The sequence below is a fragment of the Ursus americanus genome, chromosome 4 (genome assembly GCF_024610735.1).
Source record: "Ursus americanus isolate L20-20 chromosome 4, mUrsAme1.1.p, whole genome shotgun sequence".
Lineage (NCBI taxonomy): Eukaryota > Metazoa > Chordata > Mammalia > Carnivora > Ursidae > Ursus > Ursus americanus.
Genome location: NC_142130.1, coordinates 56,600,005 through 56,622,948, shown reverse-complemented (window position 1 = coordinate 56,622,948; position 22,944 = coordinate 56,600,005). Strand labels below are relative to the sequence as shown.

The window sequence follows — 22,944 nt, the reverse complement described above, 5'->3', positions numbered from 1 at the left end:
GTAATTTTCAAGGGAAACCTTTTTGTAACTAAATGACCACAAAGCTAGAAAATGTATACATGCCAGTAATGTTTTCATAAAAAATTAATTATACCTTCAATATATTTACATATTGAAATATATTTATAATCTTTAGCTCTTAAAATTTTTATTCCATCTTTTGCTCTCTTTGGAGCATTTACAAAGAGGACATTTTTTAAAATCCCCCTTTTCTTTGTCTCATAAACTATATTTCCATAGCTTCTTAGTCTTAGTTTGCCAGCGTAGTCTCTGGCCCTGTCTGGATTTTTGTCTCCTGCATTTGGAACTCTGTGGGATATAGTCCTTTTCCATCAAGGCCAAATCTAGACCGGAGGTTACAGAACCTGAAGATGTGGAGATGTTACCGAAGGCCCTGCAGATGCAGACTTCAGTTTGCAGACTTCAGTGACTCTAGAAACAGCTTTTTGAGCTAAAAGGTACTATTGCAAGCGCTGAAACCAGTTCTTTTTTCTTCGTTAATGAGGAGACAGACACCTGCCCAACCAATGAGTTTGTCCGTGACAGTTTCAGACTTTGATACAGTTCAGGGGACTCCTTCACTAATGCTCTTTGCGTGACTTACAAACCGAAACATTCTTACATTGGAAGTGTTAGTTATCTGTCACAACAAGTGTGACTTTCAACTGTTAGGGGTAAAAGATTTTCCAAATGACAAATCTTATCAACAACTTCTAACCTCTGAGAGTCCTACACTTCTATTATTCCCCATTTTGTCCTCTCATTCAACAGTCTCAAAGGTGGTAAGCTACTGAGGACAAGTACTCTTCATTTTAAAAAGGTCCTTGACATTCTATGGTGAGTTCCAGAAAGTGAGGTTTGGGAACTGCCTTAACTGTAGACTTTTAAGAATTTTTTTATCTTCAAGTTAAAAAAGAAATCTTAGGTTTCCATGCCCTAATGATCTACAAATTACAGATGAGCCTCTGAAAAAAAAATGTTTTCTTCCTGTACCTTTTTCTTTCACTACTCTGTACCCTTTTTTCTTACTGTACCCTGAATTTCATTCTTGATCGCATTTCACTGAATTTTAAATCCTGGATGTTGAAAAATACTGAATAAGAAAATCCGTATAAGATTATAAACATTATTTCCTTATAACCACGTCTTTCCTTCCTTTTTCTTTTTTTTCTCTCCCATGTAGACACAACCTTTATATTGCATATCAGGAAAATAGATTACCAGTGTTTCCAGTATTATTGTATTACAAATCAAATATCCTAATATATATAAGTAATCACTATCCTAAAAAGGAAGTGTATACTGGGACCCTTTGCTTCACCATCCCCATTCTACCTGAGAGTATAAGTTTTCCACAAAGCCATGACAAATATTTAGAGGGAAGATAAAAATAAAATCATTTCACATTCCATTTACTAATGTACGTTTCAGTAGACTAAAATTTTGAGACAGTTTCTTTTAAAAGAAAGTATGAATAACTAAATTCAATATGCTTCTTTTTGGAGATACTTAGCAGTCTTATAACATAAAAATGTGATTCCCTGCACAGCCCGAGCAGTCCTTGTTCAATGGTATTGTTCAGGGATGTCTCAGCGTCTTTATATTGACGGTCTACTTCTTGTTTGCCTGATTTAATAAAAGGTGCACATTGCCTGCTTTGATTCAGAAACTGTCAACACAATTGGAAAACTCATCAGATTCGGCAAGAGCAGAACAGTCTGCTACGTGCCCCAACTGAGCCTTCTGTTGATTCTAGGCTGCTAAAAATTGCGGTGTCAATGACAAGGAACCAGTACGGTCTATCTAGAATAACCAGCCAGGTTTTAGATAATAAATTCTGACAGAATCTAATTCCTTCTACCTCTGCATGGAAATTATTACTGTAGTCATTTTCATATTTTTTCACTTTATTTTAATTTTCTTCTTGCATTTTTAAATAAGGGTTTAACCTTATATAACTCTTCTCCAAAGGATGACAGCCTACAACTATCATAAACCAAACTGTTATAAAATTCACTCTAGTTAATTATCACCCCTTCATATCCTAAAACAACAAACCTCAATTAGTCTTTTAGACAAAGCACCCCATATGCTTCCGGCTCCTTGTCAGTCCTTAACTAAGAAATCAGAAAATACCTATAAAACAAAGCTGCTCACAAAAGACATGTTTATGAAGATAAAGGTTAATATAGGTTTTCTCAAGCTGCCCATAAAATACAGTTTTCCTACATCACATATGTGACCATTGAAGCTCCTTTTTTGTACTTGACAAGGCATTGTGCTAGATGCTGGGAACATACAGGAAAAAGAAGCAGTTGCTGCTCCTGAGGGGTCCAGCTCGCCCAGCTGAAAGAGTGAGAGTGTTCTTTAGTGACCACAGCCAAGGCCTGGACGCAGCCAGAGGTGAGGACTGAGAGCCAGGCTCAAGGCACCCGCTGCAGAATTTCAGACATGGGAGGAATGGGATCACAGCGCGACCTCAGGATTGCTTCGGCTGCACTGTGGGAGATGATTGGAGAAGGGAAAGGAAGACAAGTAGACTAGTTAGGAGGCTGTTATCAAAATGGGAAAGAAATCATTTGGAGGGAGAATTTAAAATAGCATATTTAAAATATATGAAGGTAGTAGAATCAGCACGACTTCAGTTACTTTTGAGCTTCAGGGAGGAGGGAGACCCAAACGACTCCTTGAGTTACTGGAAGAACAGTGGTACCCTTTGCAAAAGACGGGAATCCCAAAGGAGGAATGGGGTAAGTTATGAACAAAATAAATCTAAGGCGTCTGCATGACAACCTCATAAAGTTCTATATCCTGTAGGTGATAGATCTAAAAACCTGCAGAGAAGGCTGAGCACGAGCCGCGGCTGTGGCCGGCATCTGCAGGGAGGCGAGAGGGCAGCATGGAGTGTACTAGACGGTGAGAGAGGCTCGGGATCTCATTCTGAAACGTCAGGGTCTGGGTAAAGACTCAGGACTGATGTTCACTTCCACTACCATGATCCAGAGGCTATCGAGATGATAATATCAGTCTGTTTTTCAGGGAATTATTAGCTATGCAATACTGACCCAATCTATTTATCAGTTTGAGCTTCGGCTTTCTTACCTATAAAATATGCATAACCATACTCACATAATAAGGTAATTTGAGACCTAAATAAAGTGAGCTAGGCCAGAGCGTGGCACATAATAAGCTCTCAAAGTTATATATGTTACTTGAATCCGAAACCAGAAAGCTCAAAGGAAATTGAACTCAACATCACTCCAGCACCCACATTGTTTCTTCTCCTGTGGCCTCTGTCTTTACCAGTTGACCAAGTCAAAAACCTGTCCTGCCACACTTAACCTTAACCCTATCCTGTGTTTCCATCAAATCAGTCCACTTCATGTATCCCACAGCCACTGCCTCCAGTAAGGCCATCTTGATCTCTTGCCTGAATCACTGCAAGCCTCCTTCCTGGCCTCCCGCTCCTTCCAATGTGCTCTCCACACTGAAGCCAGATTGAGCTTCCCAAAGGCAAATTTAATGTCATTTACTTGCCAAAACCTTTTTCCCTTTGCAAAAAGTCATTTGTAGCATACAAAATCATTCATGATCCTAAGAAATATAATTTTTACTTAACCGTCCAGCCTCAAATCTTGCCATCCCTCTTTTTGAAAGCTCTATTCTAGCTGCACAAATCTACTTTCATTCCCTGATCAGATCACATCTCCTCCCTTCAATCTGTCTAGTTGACCCTGCTACCTTCTACATTTCCTGTAAGCTCCAGCTCACCTCCTCTGAGAAGCCTTCCCAAGGGTAGGTTAGGCACTTCTTCCACATGCACCCATTAACTCCCTGTTCTACCTGCATTTATGGTATTCAAACTCCCCAGTCTTCTTCACTAGATTATATGTTTCCTAAAGACAGATATTTCTTAGCCATTTGTTTCCTCTTATACATAGCATGCTCAATAGTACATGTTAAATGGTTAATATATCTCTTTGGATGAATAAATTTAAAAATCCATTAGAAAGATGTTGTCGTTTAACCATTTTGTGGATCAGATTGCTTAAATCTCTTCTTTTGGCTTCCTTGAAACCAGAATTTTTAGGGGTGGAATCTTGAGCAAGTTAAACCTCTCTCTATTTACATTTCTTGTCTGTAAGATAGGGATAACAATAATGCGCACCTCACAGGGTTATTCTGAGGGTTAAAAGAGTTGATACATGTTAATCATGTAGAACTGGTACCTGAAAGTATCCAAGAGCTCTCACTAATAGTTAGCTCCTGTTGTCACTGTTGTTACTGTTGTTACTATTAGCCTACAAGGACCCTTCATACATGACACCTGAAATGATACAGGGCTCAAGAAATTTTACAAGGTCACAAGTTAAAGAATTAAAGAAATGTAAAAGTCAGAGGTCAGCAAGAAGAAAAGGCCACTGTCTCCACAGAAGAGCATGCTGGGGCCAGAAACACTGCTGAACTCATTAGGGATAAAGGTTCCAGACAAGGGACCCCACTCTCCTTTTACAGGACAATTATGAGAGCCATTTTGTCAAAAGAGAATATGAACAACCCACTTGGCACCAAGCAGTCTGCATGGGGTGTTAATTATTTACAGTTGTCATCTAGCAAAGTCAGCTAAGGACCATGAAGCCACTGGGAAATAGTAGCCCCACTAGACAGGAGGAGGAAGCCACCAGTCTTACAGAAAGCTGAGTTTAGGTCCAGTCCTTCTCTCCTGGAGAATAGCAAGCCCCAGTCTCACCGGCTCATTGTCCAAGCAAACCAAAGTGAGCTCATGAGATCATTTTGGAGAATGCTCCTTCATGCACCAATTTTTGATTAATACTTCCTTCAGAGGGGATTTCCAATGCTGCCATGCTCATACTTTGAATCCATCTTGGGTAGTTTAAAACTTCAGGCTTTCTAAGAATCTGCTGCTCAATCAAAACAAATCCAGAAATTTCTTCTAATAGCTTTGGTTTTGTTCAATAACATTTATTAATGTGTCAGTCACCATACTAAATGATGAGAAGGTAAAATCTACAGACATAATTCCTGCTTTCAAGTATGTATAGCCTTAGCAGAAAAGCAGAGGAATAGTTACAATACAATGTAATAGATACAATAATAGAAATGTGTACAAGACTCCAAAGCATTCAGAAATGACTCTGTTCAGGCTGAGATAACATTTTGCAAACTGCAAAGTAAATATGTGTTTGATTTACCCAGAATATAAAATTGAAGATCCAAATAAAAACAATGAAGTCAAATTACCAGGTGCTATGACAAAAGGTAACATGGAAATCACTCCTAAAATCCTGTTAATTGATATAAAATTGGAAAGGAAGGTTTATCATGAGAACTGAAAAGCATTTCTGGGGAATGGTCAGAGAAAAAGTTTGGAAGCTAATGGAACTCAATTTAAATGCTAGGTCTGCCATCTATGCTGTGTGAATTTGGGCAATTTTCTTAACCTCTCTGAGTCTTATTTATTTATTTATTTATTTATTTATTTATTTATTTATTTATTGCTTAAGAATAAGGACCAATAAGGGGCACCTGGGTGGCTCAGTTGGTTAAGCATCCAACTCTTGATCTTAGCTCAGCTCAGTTCTGATCTTAGGGTCATGAGTTCAAGTCCCACGTTGGGCTCCACTTTAAAAAAAAAAGAATAGGGATAACGACAACCATCGTATTGAGTTACTATAAGCAGTCAATGAAGAAAAAGATGCAAATCACCTAGCACATGATAGATAATAAAAGCAGCTAATTTTTTTTCTCAAAATATAACCTCATTTGTCATCTATTTGATTCTATGCACCTATAATTAGGTAACTATAGCAGATCAACTAGAGTGCTCTCCTAGGGTGGGATTTTAAAGTCTTTTTATAATGGAATTCTATCTTATTTTTCTTGGCTACTTTTCAGAACTAGCCACAGTAGTTTTGATTTCTAAAAAGCATTTTACACACATCCTGTTTTACTAAAATGTGTTGCAAAAGGTCTTAAAATCCAAGCCTAGTTAGTAGCAAAAATAATCAGAAAACAGATTAGAAAAAATCCTGTTCAGTAAGGGATGAAATGAATGCAAAAATGCTACTATCCTGACAGGTTAAATTGTTCTGGTCACAGACACTGATGGGATTATGAGAAATTCCCTGCTACCAAAAAGCTAAAGCTTAGCAGTTAAGAGGTTCTTGTAGGCATATTATTGCTCCTTTTGGCAAACTGCCTCTAGCATGAATTATGGACATTTCAGAGTCCTGTCAAATACTGTCAATTAAAGAAGAAATTAGGATGTGTTTTTACAAATTACAGAAAGTGCGTAGCTGATGCTACAATAAAGAGAGGTCTCGGGTTAACAATCTTAGCACTTGCATTTTTGTGTTTCTGTTGTTGATGGAGGGCAGGCGTGAGGTTGAGTTGTGCCTGTCTTTAACAATGAGTCTGTTCCTCAGCTTCCCACCTCAAAAATGTGGAGTAAACCCTTTCCTTTTTCTTTCTCCCAGAGATGATATAAGAATAAAGGGTCACATAATGGGGCCCCTGGGTGGCTCAGTTGGTTAAGCATCTGACTCTTGGTTTCAGGCCGTGAGATCGAGCCCCATGTTGGGCTCCCCACTCAGTGCAGAGTCTGCTTCAGATTCTCTCTGCTTCTCTCCCCGCTCATGCTCTCTCTTTCTCTCTGTAAAATAAATAAATAAATAAAATCTTTAAAAAAAAAGAAGAAGATAAAGGGTCACATGAATACTTTGATCATACAAAAAATAAGCTGTATAAATTCAGAGTCGATTATATTGCATTATTACTAGATTCCCAGGTGGCCCATATATGAAATAGATGACTCTCCTGCCTTATCTTATATATGATTTCCTGAGTTCGAAAACAAAACAAAACATGCCTTATTGTCATCATGTTGTTACTCCTAACTTCGGCTTCTTACAGAGATTCCTTTCCCTAGAGCCTCTCTGTCCCATATAGTAGCCACTAGCTACATGTGGCTATTTAAATTTAAATTTTAATGAATTAAACCCATGAACTAAATGAACTAAAACCCAAAATTCAGTTCCTCAGTCTTATTAGCCACATTTCAAGCACTCAACAGCCACATGTGACTACTTGCTATCATGGTGGACAGAGGGAACAAAGAGTTCTATTGGAGAGTGGCCCCGACGACACTCAAGCTTGAATACTCCTGTTGCTGTGTGGCCTTCAGCCAGCCACCGAGAGCATTTCAAGGATTGAATGACCTTAGGAGTTCGGAGACGACTTCCTAATCACATTAGGGTCAGACTAAGGGAAAGGCAGAAGTAAGCAAAGAGAAATTAAATAGGCAATAAAGAAGAAAGAAGGAATTATAGCCAGCAAAAGAATACACACTGACATTATTATAAAAGGATAAAAAATGACTCCGGAGTTCAGTGCTTCAAGCAGAGGTACAATTTTACTTAACACATATGTCACATGTGGTTTGCACAAAACTCATCAATCTTATGCTGACTTTCTGATGCCCTAATTGGGTTTTGAGACTTTCCAGCAAAATCACACAGGATATTAATGTAGAGACTTGCAACTTTTGTATTTACCTTTGTTTGGGCTGTTTGTACCCACCAGTTTTCATGCTTACCAATATTTTGGCTTCTACATCCTGTATCAGAAGGAATTATAACTTAGCATATATTGTGTTATTGGTCCCAAAAAGTAAGAGACTAACATGTGTGTTTGCATTTAGGTCATTCTGTCCATTGAAGAAGGTTACAGGCTTCCGGCTCCCATGGGCTGCCCGGAGTCTCTACACCAGCTGATGCTCCATTGTTGGCAGAAGGAGAGAAACCACAGACCAAAATTTACTGACATCGTCAGCTTCCTTGACAAACTGATCCGCAATCCCAGTGCCCTTCACACCCTGGTGGAGGACATCCTCGTGTAAGATGCATGGTGTTGATTTTTTCCCCTTGATAATCATTTCCCTCAGGCTGTAGACAGTACTAACAGGTAGAGAGGAGAGACTTTACCGTGATAACTGTCTAGTTGCCAACCTTTTAGAATATGTTATACAAACCATATTTTATTTATCAGCTGTAAAAAGCAACGGTTAATGGTTTTTTTTGTCTTTAAAAAAACAGGTTCTCCTTTTGTCCTCTCCATATCTAATTTTTCTGAGTTGCTTTTGTTATATTTTCTTCTCGTGGGGGTCTTTGGTGTTCGTATATCCTTTATTTACCGATCCTGCCTTATCCTTTGTAAGTAGAATTTGTGTGTATCACAGCTTCTTTAATTTTCTTGTCCATTCTATGCTCTGTCCCTCTGTTTGAAATGGCAAGCAAGACAGGGGCAATTTGTGAATCAGCCAGGAGTGAGGATGTTTCCCCGCTGATATGATCACACCCAGCTGTTGTTACTTTCCATTTCTAAAACTAGAAAAAGACAGATGACAAGACAAGAAAATTAAGGCGCTCATATACCATTTTATAAAAGTCAGTAGAGTTGAGAAGATCTACTCACCTCTCTCTAAAAAGCAATTATAAGAAGGGGAGAGTAGAAGGGAAAAAAACGCTATTATCTATTTCTGAAAAGATTACATTTAAAATATTATCAAATCGAGAATATATGTATTTAGGCCAAATTGGACTTAGAAATAACTAAAGCATTTCCAAAACTCACTTTCCTAACTCAGGGGACGGCCAACAGGATATACAGATGTTCAACTGTAGGTCACAGGTTCAAGTCAGTGCAGGTTTTTTTGTGATAATAAGGCCAAAGGCTCTTCAAGGACTACTTAAGCAGGCCTCAGTTCACTGCAGAGCACATAAGAGTTCACCTCTAAATCACTAATTGGCAGCCTCAGTAAAGTGAAGCCAAGCATGAAATAGCTAGAGATTAAACTATTACTCTAGCCCATCTTCCCTAAAGCAGTCCAATGGAGGAAGCAGTAAAGGACGAGGGCCACTTAGGATTTTATCATAAAAGGGCACTCAGTGAAGGATTTTAAGCAAGTGAATGGCAGGATCACATTTGCATTTCTAAGAGATCACTCTAGAGCTGATTTAGACTGAGTGAAAACAAGGAACAAGACTAGAAACAGAGACAGTTGTATGTTTACAGAAACCCAAACTAGAAAAAATTAATACCTAACTCATGAAATGGGAATAAGTTTGGGGTCAGCGGGTAAGAGGATGGATTTGTTCTCAGGCAAGGAGAACAATGTGTCTTGGTCATTGATTGAATATGGAGTGGGGAGGAGAGAAAAGAGTCAAGGATTCTGTCAAGTTACTTTCTTACACAAGCTGGCCGATAATATTACCGCTAAGAGAGAGAAGAAGGATAGGATTTTGGAATAGAAATGAGACCATTTCAAGTAAGCTGAACTGAAGATGCCTGTGGGGCAGGTAGGTGGAGATGTTCAACAGGCAGTTATATTTTTAGGTTGAACCTCAGGTGGAAAGATCTGGGCTAAAGATTTGAAGATCATCAACATAGAGACGATAGCTGAAGATTCCCACATAGTTGAGATGACCCATGGAGACTATAAGGTATGAAAATTAACAGAAGGAAAGAGGTTAGGGTGTTCTCTGGAACACCAAGATTTAAGAAATGAGCTGAAGGAGAGTACCCAAAGGAGACCAAGAAAGAAGAGCCAGACTGGTAATATTATGAAAGCCGGGAAAGAGCAGTGTCATAGAAGTCAAAAGTGGGGAGAATTTCAAGGAGTGTAATGTCCGAGTCTTCACAAAGCTTCAGCAAGATGAGAAGTGAAGTGGGTCCCTTGAATTTAGCAGCAAAGTGGTCAGGTTTTTATGGGCAGCCTTAGCAAGAGCATTTGAATAAAAGTGTATAAGACAGATTGCAATGGAGCAGGAATAAATATGAGGTCAGAGAGAAAAGTACTCAGGAGCCTGTCTCTGAAGGGAAAGAGAAGTAGTTACAGAAAATGTTTCTTGGTTTTTGTTTTTATATGTTTTATTGAAGAGATGGACATGTGTTGACATTGAAGAGACAGAGCTGATGCAGTGAGTGTGTGGTAATGGAAAAGAACTTTGGTTATCTATAAACTGAACTCATTTAATCTGGGCCTCTCATTGTGGTATAGGGTTAACGGACCCCACAGCCAGTGCCCACCAGCAGAGCTCTCTAACTGTTCTATGGCTGTAGAAGCAAGCAGGTAAGAGCCTTCTTTTTGAAGAAAAGCAGATAAAACAATTTCTTTCCTGCTTTTTCAAGATTATGAATGTTTCTCATAGCTGGAAAATACTGATAAAGACTTTAAGATGAGAAAATGCCAAAAAGTCAAAATGATCCAGAGGTAAAGTCAACATGAGGGCTTATGTCGCGAGGCCAGAAGTGTATGGTTTAATGGGATGTGCAGTCTTCTGTGGACAGGCCAGCGCATGGCAAGTCAGTGATGGCACCGCCATACATGGGCAAGAGTTGGATACTTTATATAAAGTTGGCAGTTTGATTCGATTCTGAAGTCTAATATCTGGGAGACCAAATGGAAGTTTCTGTGACTGATTTGCTATCCTTGTTTCTGACAAAGATCTATGTGCTGGTGTTTTTTGCCTTTAATAAATACTTTTCTTGGAGAAACAAAGGAAAACAGAATTCTACGGGTACCATGCCTGAACCGCTATCACCATTCTTATTTCACAGCAGCCTGAGCAGATTACCTCGTCAACCCCTTCACCTCCAATGCCATCCACCCACCCTGTCCCTGATCCCAGAGAACTGAGACTGTTTAAAGGGAAGAGACATGGTATGAGGGATAACGATGTTAGCTGAAGGATGTGTGCTTTGTTTTATGCTTATAAAACACTGGCACTGACCATCCCCCAAGTCCCAAAGCCCAGTCTCTATCATAGTGTGATGTTGGATTAAGGAAACATGACAAAGAGTAGAATTTCAATCTCTCCGCCCATTTATCTCTCGAACAGGTAAAGGAGTTTAAGTGTATAATCCACAGCAACTCTGATTAAACTTGCCTGTACTCTTATTAGACTCTTGAGTATCCCCAGCCTCCCAGGGTTGTCTCACACTTCTATACTGACATAACTCTCTCATCCACTAGGTCCCCGTGGTTTTTATTCCACTCTAATTGCTTTTTTCTCAACAATTCACCTGAGAAGCTTTTATCCTTTCTCTTGACAGAATAGTAAGAGGGGAAGAAATTAAGGCAACAAAGGGGGAATGAGGAAAGCTGCAAAACCCACAGCTCAATAAGTTTATACTAGCATATTAGAAATTTTATAAATCTTGTATCTGCAATTTCTCTTCTCACAAGACAGAACACCCAATAGAAAAAAATGTTGATCAGAGAAAGCTTTCATTGGAGCAGCTGTTCCGAATAATGCTGATATTCTTGTGCCTGGCACACTCCCGTGGGAATATTCAGAGCTCTGTACAGTTCTTACCTTCTGTCCTACTCAAGAAAGTATGTGGATGTATAAGTGAACGTAGCAATATTATAAGTATAATTTTAAATCTAATTGACTTAAAAATAATTTGCAAAAGTGCCTTATTAAAAAGACAGTCATCCTTTCATAAACGTGAATTTCAAACCACCTTTATTTTTATTCATTCTACAATGTTGCCTTATAACCTGCTTTTTAAAGAAGTATTGAAGCTGTCACATGGTGCACAGCCCCTGGGAGAAAAGGCCCAGTTTGAGGCCAAGTCTATGTGGAGAATAGCATCAGGAGCAGGGCCTGGCCATGACCTTTGAAACACCTCTCACTCCCTTTCTCCTGACCTTCATGATAAATGCCATAGCTAGTCTCAACCCCAAGTCAAGCATATTCCCATGGAGCCAGGGTTACATCTGAGGTCCAGTGCTTTAATAGCATAAAGTAGATTGATGACTATATGAGTGTCCCTTCACCCAGCCCGACCTTCCTCACCCCTCCCACATTATTCTACATATTAATTCTCCAACCTCTTCAACTCCCACCCCTGATTCCTCCACACACTGCAGCACTAAGGCGAAGTCAGCTGGCCAAAGCCTTTTTGGACAGTGTGGCCATGTAAGGGGAAAATAACACTTCTTTCTGGGGCGCCTGGGTGGCGCAGTTGTTAAGTGTCTGCCTTCGGCTCAGGGCATGATCCCAGAGTCCTGGGATCGAGCCCCACATCAGGCTCCTCCGCTATGAGCCTGCTTCTTCCTCTCCCACTCCCCCTGCTTGTGTTCCCTCTCTCGCTGGCTGTCTCTGTCTCTGTCAAATAAATAAATAAAATCTTTTAAAAAATAACACTTCTCTCCAGTCCCTGCTGTAGATCCCCAGCACTGACAAAAATTTTTTTACAGATTATGGGCTCTTTGATGACTTCAGCTAAAAAAGTGGCATCCAGGAATAGGCAGCAATTGACCAGATGAACCAGTCCATGATAATTAATCATTTCAGAAATCATGCTCTGCCCAGGTCAAGACACTTAGGAATATTCTCACTACCCACTGGGTCATAGTTAGGGATCTTAAAATATTTTAGCTTTTAGGAACTGGAACCACCTCTTTCCATAGTACACATAAATCTATTGTTGAACTTTCAAGTACTTGGCTACCAGTAATGTGTGAATCATGAAGGTAGGGGAAAGTTCAAACCAGTATCATAATGAAGAACCTCTGCTTTAGAGAACCACAAGTAAACATTAAGACTAAATGGTACTACCTCCTTCATCCAATTCATAAAGCACCTAAATGCTGTCTTCTGAGGGTAGTAACTTTCAACAATTGGGTATGAATTTTTCCATTCATTTGGAGAAGATCTTGCTCAACGCTGTCTAGGCTATAGATAATGAGCACTTGCCTGGTTGTTTATACCAGGTCATAGACAACTTGTTTTAAGTTCTGTAACTAGAACTTTTCATGGTATTTTCCATGAGAGAGAAATGAATGGCTAGCCAAAATCAGTGTTATAATTGATTGATTAGTAAAACTTTGTGGAAGGAAGACAGAATATTAAATATTAGTCAGGAAGTGTGAAACTTCTACCTGTTAGAAAACTAAATTTAATTCACATGAGCTGTTGGCACAAGCTAATGGTAATACTGATGTTAATACCAATACTAATCCTGATAAAAATTCCAATATATATCATAAATAATAACTATTATTGCCATTGGTTGAAAGCCTACTGTTTTTCAGTTATTGTACTAGGTACCTTTATCTGTAAGGTCATTTAATCCACACTATTATTATCTCCATCCCTCAGATAAGGAAAGAGAGACTCAAAGAGTAAAGCAAGTAATTAGTGGATTGGGCATTTTAACAAGGTCCTCCCACTGCAAAGCCCTTGTTCTTTCCACCACATAGTATACAATCATGCAAAATGGCAAGATTCTTCCCAACACAGCACTGTTTCAGAAATATGATTATAGGGGGCACCTGGGTGGCTCAGTCGTTAAGCGTCTGCCTTCGGCTCAGGGCATGATCCCGGCGTTACGGGATCGAGCCCCACATCAGGCTCCTCCGCTGTGAGCCTGCTTCTTCCTCTCCCACTCCCCCTGCCTGTGTTCCCTCTCTCGCTGGCTGTCTCTCTCTCTCTGTCAAATAAATAAAATAAAATAAAACAAAGAAATATGATTATAGGAAAAGTACATTTTTTTTTACATTTCCACATAGAATTTCTCTGGACTAATCCAACTTCATAGATGGGGTATATTAAAATCGCCAGGGGCGCCTGAGTGGCACAGCGGTTAAGAGTCTGCCTTCGGCTCAGGGCGTGATCCCGGCGTTACGGGATCGAGCCCCACATCAGGCTCCTCCGCTATGAGCCTGCTTCTTCCTCTCCCACTCCCCCTGCTTGTGTTCCCTCTCTCACTGGCTGTCTCTATCTCTGTCGAATAAATAAATAAAATCTTTAAAAAAAATAAAAAAATAAAAAAATAAAATCGCCAAAAGAGTTTGTAGTGGAGCACAGCCTGTTACTTTATGTTCTACTAAGCAAATACAAGGATGTAGAGTATATGCCCTCATCCATGGGAATAAGTAGCAAACACAGTCAATATATCCCCTCAACATCATCCTACAATGTTCAGCCACTTGAAGAACATTACTTGGAAAAAAAAAAAAGTAGTAACTACAACAAAATAGAAAAATGAGGAAAATATGGGAGTAACACAGTTCCAGAATTACATCCTCAGGCATTTTGTAGATTGAATTTTTCCAGTGTTGGCAAATATATGCTTCCCTTCTTTTCCTTGTGATGGCAGACATTACTAATCATCACAACACTCTTCCCCAATGAGCCCAGATGCTGCCATAGCGTCCTTTTTAAGACCGTATTTTGACAACCACTGCCAATGAATTGTGGTTAGCATGTGATAAGAAATCCATTTCTGTCCTTACATTATTTTCTCACAAAAATAGGCTTCCCTTGAGGTTCAGTGATCAGTCACTCTGGCTGTAGGGACAATGTGCCAGGTACTCAGAATTATGGGAGATTTTTAAGCGGTATTATTCCTACTCTGTGTCTATCCCTCCTTATGTTCAAACACATCTACAATTTAAAAATTTTCATTCCCTCCTACTTTCTGCTAATTATCATCCTTATTATGAGAATTAAATAATCATATCAATTTAAAAAAAACTTGAAGACTTACTGAAAATAAAAGGCTGATGAAAAATAATTCATTCTCCCAATTTAACACTGTGGAGGGTCAGATCGTTTAGAACCATGAGATATTGCCCACAAGCATAAAATAGTCGCAGAATATATGGTATGGTTCTATGCATTTGAGATTTTATAGCATTTTGAGGAAAATTATACTTTAAAATTTTAAGAAGAATATCAAATTTCTTTTATTAATTTAACTCGTGCTCAAGTTTACTATTCAGCCTAACTGTGGAGAAGGCAATGTTTTCTTTTGTATCTGATTAAACAAATTCTCCCTTCAAAGCTTATGTAGTTTCTATATTATTTATGGATTAACTGAATAGTGTGAAGTGTGATCCCTGAGTTATGAGAGCAGAAATGCATGTAAAAGCAGTTATATTGAATAAGTTGAACACTGCTCCTGTGGGTTCTAGGTCCCTTCACCTTGGGCTACCTCATCCCACCTATAGCTGCCTCTCTCTCTCTCCACTCTGAAACCTACAAAGGCAGGGATAAGCAAACACCATCAATAGGCACTTACTCTCAATTTAGGAAACTAAATGAAAACAGATGATTCATCGTAAGTCGGCCGTTATGTCATGGACCAAACTTTTTTATAGAGAATATTCAAGTCTGAATCATCACTTATTTAATAAATTGCTATAATACTTTCAGCATTGTGCTAAGACCTATGGAAAATAGTAAGATATGTGAGATATGGTCCCTGCCATTAGGGAATTTTAAGTTATTCTTTCAAAAAATTCTTCTGGCTTATGGATTTTTCCCAAAGAAGTAATTCAACTGAAGCAAAAAGATACATGCTATAAGATTGCATAATCATCTGTAATAAAAGAATGTTGCTAGCCACCTAGGAGCCTAACTTCAGGGAATTAAATTATTAAGCATCAATATATAGAACATTATACACTCATTTGATTATTAGTTATGAATACTACTGAAACATGAAAAGTATTAATAAATAACTGAAATAAAGGCAATATAAAATAGAATGAACCTAATCACATATAAATGTAAGAGCTAGGGGAAAAAAGTTATGTTAGAATTGTAACAAGAGAAAAGACTTTAAGCATGTCATGGCTTCATATTAATACAAGATCTTACTTTGCAATAATGTTTCTCAAAGTATAACCTTTCTTGAATCATTTTTAATGAATCTGTTACTATTACATTTGCATGATAAATACAAAACATGGAAAACTTTGGAGGATAAAAACCTTCTTGCTTTTTACTGGCAATTTCAATATCTATTAATTACCTATATAAGAACTTCCAAATTAAAAGACTAATACTGGGGCACCTGGGTGGCTCAGTCAATTAAGCATCCGACTCTTGGTTTTAGCTCAGGTCATGATCTCAGGGTCCTGAGATCAAGCCCCACGTGGGGCTCAGCATTCAGCAGAGAGTCTGCTGGAGATTTTCTCTCTCTCTCTCTCTCTCTCTGCCCTACCCCTGCAGGTGTGCTGTCTCTCTAAAATAAATAAATAAATCTAAAAAAAAAAGACTAGTACTCTTGTGAGTTCAAAGGTCTCATTAGAGTAAAAAATCATTGGCTCTATCAGTGCTACTCATTTTTATATATTTCGATGTATTACAAGTATATATTTATTGAACCTTAAACTGTGTCATTATATTCTACCTATACTCCAGCCGTCTCTGTAATCTAAATTGACCATCATTTATACATTTAGAATTTCCAGGTTTACCCCTTCCTCATTTTCCTGAGGAAAGTAGTAGACCCTTGACCTTCTGTTCTACAATATGTACTTTTCTCAATGTGAGCTGCAGATTTTGCTGTAAAGACATTTCTCAGGTGGGCAGCTCCCACTAATCACCAAATAGCACAAATTTCTATGTGCTCAGCAAATAGCAGACTGAATTTATCATTGTACATGGTTGATAAGAAAGGGCATTTATTGTTTATTAGGTAATATTCCAGAGAATTCATGTGAAGGTGATGGTACCCAGCCCTCGAAGCCAGAAAATAGCAGCATTTTTCAACTTCGTTATAAGATAAGGTGAAAGAAAAGTTATTGCCCAGTGGCTGTGAACAATGAGGGGACCCTGACCTTACTAAATCAACTGCCAATGCAGTCATAGAAAGGCCAAAGAGTAACTAGGTTACTAAAGATGTGTGGAGAGAAAGGGAATTATGGTATTGAAACATTCTGGGAGCAAAGAGTGAATGCTTTTCAACAGAGAAATAGGCCGGTTAAGTCATTTAGTATATAGGATGTCCTTCCATGACCTTTCTGTACTAAGGACATAAAATTAGCAAATTACATTTCCATTCACCGATTATATGAAATTGTGAAAGCTCGAGAGTTATTCCAGAGTTCTCTCAGGAGAGGGAAGTGGAAGTCATCTGACACTGTCTGCGTATCAAGTATGGCATAGCAGTATGAAGGGAAAGTCACTTAAATACATTCTTTTAATTTTGTTCAGTCTCAACAAACTTCTTTGACAAGTAATTAAAGATATGGGAACCACCTTGTTTTAAAATAGGACATTCCGTTTTCTAGCATGTGTAGCTTTATGTTAATAAGCAGTAAGGGTACCATGGTCATTTTGATATTTAAACCTAGTGAATTTACTACAGCAGTATTTGTTAAACTATGCTTTATAGAAACTGGTCAGATAATTTAGGAAAATAATGCAGATGCTATTGCTAGTTCTCTTGTATGTTCACACTGTACATTAGAATAGTGAAGACTTGGAGAAATGCTCTAATTAAAAATCCTATTTAACTCTGCAGTGGATACCTTTATTGTTTTGTTATCTTATATGAATTTTTGCTTATTTTATAATACTTATGGATATGAACATCTCTAGGAAATAACAAATATAGCAATAATAAAGTATTTATGATAGGTTTTCAACCATTGGACATAACTGATCTTTGTTAGGGTCAAATCACAAATCATTCTGGTATTAATTGGAATGAATCAGCCCACAATCAAAATACCATTGCAATTTATTGTACAAGAAAAGAGCATGTAGCTCTTAACGGCCTCCCAATTGGAAATATAATAACAGAATTGAGTACTAGTAAAAAGGACGCAAGTCACTGTTAAGGATTACCAGACTCAATATGGAGCACTACATAGTCACAAGATACACGCATATAATTTATGCAAATTTAAATTCTATATTAAAAGAAAAAAAACCCTATTTTTTCCTCATTATCTGTCTCCACATTCATCCCCATCTTCAACTAGACTCCAGTTTAGAAACAGGGAAGTCAGTGTAGCAATCAAAGAAAAACCAAAGACACAAACTTGGGGCCTTTAGTGGGGACTCTGTCCTGAAAAATTCCAAGGTGCCCCTTTCAGAGTTTTCAGGAGTTGTACAGTGTACAAGTTGATGGCCATGCAGAATGTCTCTGAGTTTTGTGTTCCTAAAGACCGAGGGCCTGGTGATTTAAGAGTAATTTAAAGGATTTTTATGGGTAATTTTATTATTAGAGATTTTTATGTTTCACCTTATGCACTAACCTTACAGCCTAACTCCCATTCTCATATTTTTAACAGAACAATACCAGAGTTATATAGCATGCACTCTAATTTCTGCTTCACAATGGAGGAATTCTTATTTCATGTGGTTTCATCATATGTGTTCATATACAATCGGTTTCTAATTAAAGCTGAAATAGTTCAAATATCAGTGGTAAATACTATGATAATGAAGTATTCCAAATATGAATGTTAAAACTGTAGATCTAGTTAAGTCTGTATGGACTCTTCCGTTCTTTAATTTTATGAAAAATTAAAAGTAAAGTAAATGAAATTTGGATTAACCTTCAATATTCTAATAAAAATAATTCAATGATTCACTTCTTTTTTTTTTTAAAGATGTATTTATTTATTTGACAGAGATAGAGACAGCCAGCAAGAGAGGGAACACGAGCAGGGGGAGTGGGAGAGGAAGAAGCAGGCTCATAGCAGAGGAGCCTGATGTGGGGCTCGATCCCATAACGCTGGGATCACGCCCTGAGCCGAAGGCAGACGCTTAACCGCTGTGCCACCCAGGCGCCCCCAATGATTCACTTCTAATGGGAATATTTTCATTACTTAGAAAATACTGATTTGACTCAAACACCAAACATAAAAAAGGTTACTGCTCTACTATTTAATATAAACTCTAGTCCTAATAATTTTTAAATGATGTGTTTATTGCCCTAGAGGGCTAATAACATACTTATAAAAGCACTTTTACTGCCAGGTAATTTGTAAAACCATATAAAATATTTTTAACAATTTTCATGTATTTCTGTAAGGAGAATAATATAGTTTATTGCCAGAATCAGTTAAATACACAATTCTTAGTTAATTTTACTATAATTTCTAAAGGTACTTCCATGTTTATTCTATCTTTAGCTTTTATGAAACTATTCTCTGTATATATATGTACATATATACATATACATATACATGTATGTATTTATGTATGAATACACACACATCTGTTAGCCTTTCCAAAATAATACCTTTATATTATTTTTATATTAAAAGTGCAAAAATATGGGGCTCCTGGGTGACTCAGTTGGTTAAGTGTCCGACTCTTGATTTCGGCTTAGGTCATGATCTCAGGGTTGTGAGATCGAGCCCCACGTCATGCTCTGTGCTGGGCGTGGAGCCTGCTTAGGATTCTCTCTCTCTCTCCTCTCCCTCTCCCCCCACCCCAGCCCTCTTGAAAATAAAAAAACCAAAACCTACAAAAATATCCCCAACTGCAATGCTCTTTCCATTAGATATTAGGAACAAAAATACAGATGTCTGTATCACTTACTTTAAGATCCATCAATGCTGGATTCTTTTTTCTTGTTAACCCAACCTTGCATTGATTTTGCTCTGTTTCTTGCCATATTAATATCTGTGCTTTGGGCTGTCTTACCCGAGGCTTGGATGTATGTAAATCTTATTCATGCAACTGAGCGCTGGAACAACAGAAATTATTTTTTAATAAATAATAAATTCTTGTTGAATGAGAATAAATAAATGGAGTCTTGATCAACAAATTCACTGTGAAAAGGAGAAGGGACTATCTTAGCAAATGTAAAAAAGGCAAAAGGGCAAGGATTCGGTGGCAGGTTAGAAAGACTAAGAGTAAACAGCCTGTGGCTACTTACTGTCCTTTGGGGATGAGGACTGGACTATTCCTCAGGTTTGAAAACAATTGTATGCAAGAGGAAAACGTAAATAGCAGTTCGCAAGACGTGGGTTTTCTCAAGATATGTCTAGTATAAAACCTAGTTAGTGGCAAAAAGCAGAAAAAGACAACTGACAAATGAAACCGACCAGATAAAAGCAGCTGATTTGAATATAATGGAAAATTAGAGACTTTTTTTAATGGACTATGAAAACATTACAGGTAAGGATGTTGTAAAAGGAAAGAAAGGAAGTTGTTATTTTTTGCTTTATCTGACTTTTAAATGGTCTCCATGGGTTTTTTCTTGTAGAATGCCAGAATCCCCTGGTGAAGTTCCAGAATATCCTTTGTTTGTCACAGTCGGTGACTGGCTGGATTCTATAAAGATGGGGCAGTACAAGAATAACTTCATGGCAGCAGGGTTTACGACTTTTGACCTAATTTCAAGAATGAGCATTGAGTAAGTGGTCCTGGGTTTTTTATTATGTTTGAGTAAGTGGTCCTGGGTTTTTTATTATGTTTAGCAGTCCACTTAGGAGGTTACAAATTCAAATACTGGATCAGCAACACCATGATTCAACTACATTTCCTAATGCCAGTATGGCATTTCCACATCTTTCCTCACCGTTTCTGATTATCGCTCTAGTGGAAATTGAACATTACACTTTTAACTATTTTCCTTTGGAAGAATATGTTTAATTCAAATAGCTATTTTAAAAATTTGTAAATGCTTTCTGAAATGAATACACTCTCATTCACATCCTAGACTTTACATCAGCACAGTTTGCCTAAGCAAATTACTTATGACTCACATGTGCTAATCTTGCATGATCGATTCCTATTACCTTCATCAAATGTAATAATTATAATAGTACATTATCATCATGTAATTTCAGAGCTCCTTCTCTATATTACACAAGTTGGACATTTTTCCATTGTCTCAAAAATTATTCCTTGCCTGGGTGCAGTAAAATGTTCAACATGTGCTTAAAAGGTAAATACTAGGGGTGCCTGGGTGGCTCAGTTGGTTAAGCATCTGCCTTCAGCTCGGGGCGTGATCCCAGGGTTCTGGGATCGAGCCCCACATCGGGTTCCCTGCTGCCACTGGGAGCCTGCTTCTTCCTCTCCCACTCGCCCTGCTCGTATTCCCTCTCTTGCTGGCTGTCTCTCTCTCTGTCAGATAAATAAATAAAATCATTTTTTAGAATAAAAGGTAAATACTAAAACTAGTTGGTTGAATCATATGAAATTGCCATTATTTTGAAATAGTGATGGCAATTTCATATAATTCAACATAATACAACGGCATTTTATTCAGATTATTGAATGACCATAGGGCTCAGATACAGTCCACATTATACCTTCTACCCTATATATTATTTTGCTAATATTGTTGAAAATTTATGTCATTATCTAAAGTGTATACCTGGGGCACCTAGGTGGCTCAGTTGGTTAGACGTCCAGCTCTTGATTTCAGTTCAGGTCATGATCTCAGGGTCGTGAGATCAAGCCCCACGTCAGGCTCCATGCTCAGCAGGGAGTTTGCTTGAGATTTGCTCCCTCTCCCTCTGCCCCTCCTCTCTCTTTCTCTATCTCTCTAAAATAAATAAATAAATCTTTTTACAAATTGTATTCCATTTAGGTCTATGGAGTGTCTGAACATTATGTTTGTACCTGAATTTGAAATTTTTCTTTGTATCCTTAAATTTGAGGTAGACTAGATATATTATTTGGCACCAGGGAGAAGAAAAATGTAACAAAGTCTGTTCACTTATATCTACTTAAACTCTCATTTTACCAGCTATATACTTTTTGTTAAATTCATAAAGCAAATCTGACTTGGTAAACATTTACCATATGCAAATCTTCATTTCCTGTCTCCTTGTACTTACCAGATCTAAATGTTCATATTCTCTCTCCTCCCCCATCCCCATGTCTATCTCTTTTTCTCTGTCACAGTGATATTAGAAGAATTGGAGTCCTACTCATTGGACACCAGAGACGGATAGTCAGCAGTATACAGACTTTACGTTTACACGTGATGCACATACAGGAGAAAGGGTTTCATGTATGAAAGTACTACAAGCACTTGTGTTTTGTGCCTCAGCATTTCTAAAATGAAAGATATCCTCTCTACTACCCTCTCTTCTGATTCTCCAGACATCACTTCACAAACTGCAGTCTCCTGTTCAGACTACGGGCACACACCTTTTGTTTATGCTTCCAACCTGGATTTTAAAATTATGCCTCATAGCTCCTCTCTGAATAACCTGCAAATAAAACCCTGGCCCACTGCAGATTATCACTACACAATGGTAAATAACTCAGCATGGATGTGTAACTTTGTACAACAGTATTTGGGAAGTGTTCATGAACTTAATCCAAAGGAATTTGCCCAGGTGTGGCTTCCTTAATGATGTATTTAGAGTTTGATGGTAAATGAAAAGAAATAGTTGAACTTACTTTCATGTTTTGTGATCAAATAGCTTCCAAACTGACATGAATATTGTTAGATAATTATATTCAACTCTATGGATCATATTGTTACTTTATTTAACTGTTGATGCCTGATGTTGTTAACATTATTTGCAGAAATAACCAATGATGTCATTTGGTGAATTCTTGTCAGGTGTGACTGCCATAAGAAGGGGGTTATCAGGGAGGGAGAGGGAGAAACATACTGTGCTTTTCAGTCTTCTAAGGCTGGGTTTGTCTATTTTTTTTATAACTGTATAGTGTCCTACATATTTCATAGTAAGTGGTAGTTTAGAGGCTTTTCCCTTCTAAGTTTTACTAACTATAGTATATTTCTCTCCTACCTTATGAAGATCAACCCAGAAAGATCAAGAGTGAGTCCAGTGTTCTAAAGGCTCTCATAGAGTGAAGCATGAAATAAAACCATGTCTATTCCCTTGGTTCACCTTCACAAGTTTGCAAAAGCAGTTATCAAAGCACTGAGAAAATTATTTTCAGTAGAATTGCTTTGAATAAAAGATCTAAGATTATCACCTTAGATTTAATGAGAAAGAGTAATTAGTTTAATTTAAACACAATTTTATGATAGCTGTATGATGGCCCCAAAATAAACACATCTAACTGACTGTCCGATATGGATGCATTTTGCAAGTTTAAGAATTTTTATATTTTGTTCCTAAAAAATAAGTTACAGGAACACGCTGAGCTGTTTTCCAGACCTTTCAGGAGA

General features: G+C 37.9%; 1 protein-coding gene across 3 annotated transcripts in view; it reads left to right on the top strand.

Annotated features, from left to right (window-relative positions):
* EPHA6 (EPH receptor A6) overlaps positions 1 to 22,095 on the top strand; it is an 814,184-nt gene extending 792,089 nt beyond the window's left edge. For 2 of the 3 annotated variants that reach the window (XM_087861713.1, XM_087861712.1), the window contains 4 exons: positions 7,721 to 7,914; positions 10,079 to 10,150; positions 20,050 to 20,199; positions 21,699 to 22,095. In XM_087861713.1, the coding sequence (XP_087717839.1) occupies positions 7,721 to 7,914; positions 10,079 to 10,150; positions 20,050 to 20,199; positions 21,699 to 21,813 (531 nt within the window). In that variant the 3' untranslated portion in view covers positions 21,814 to 22,095. The remainder of the gene's footprint in view (positions 1 to 7,720; positions 7,915 to 10,078; positions 10,151 to 20,049; positions 20,200 to 21,698) is intronic. The other variant, XM_045785661.2, reaches the window with a different exon arrangement.
* The last annotated feature ends 849 nt before the right edge of the window (positions 22,096 to 22,944 follow it).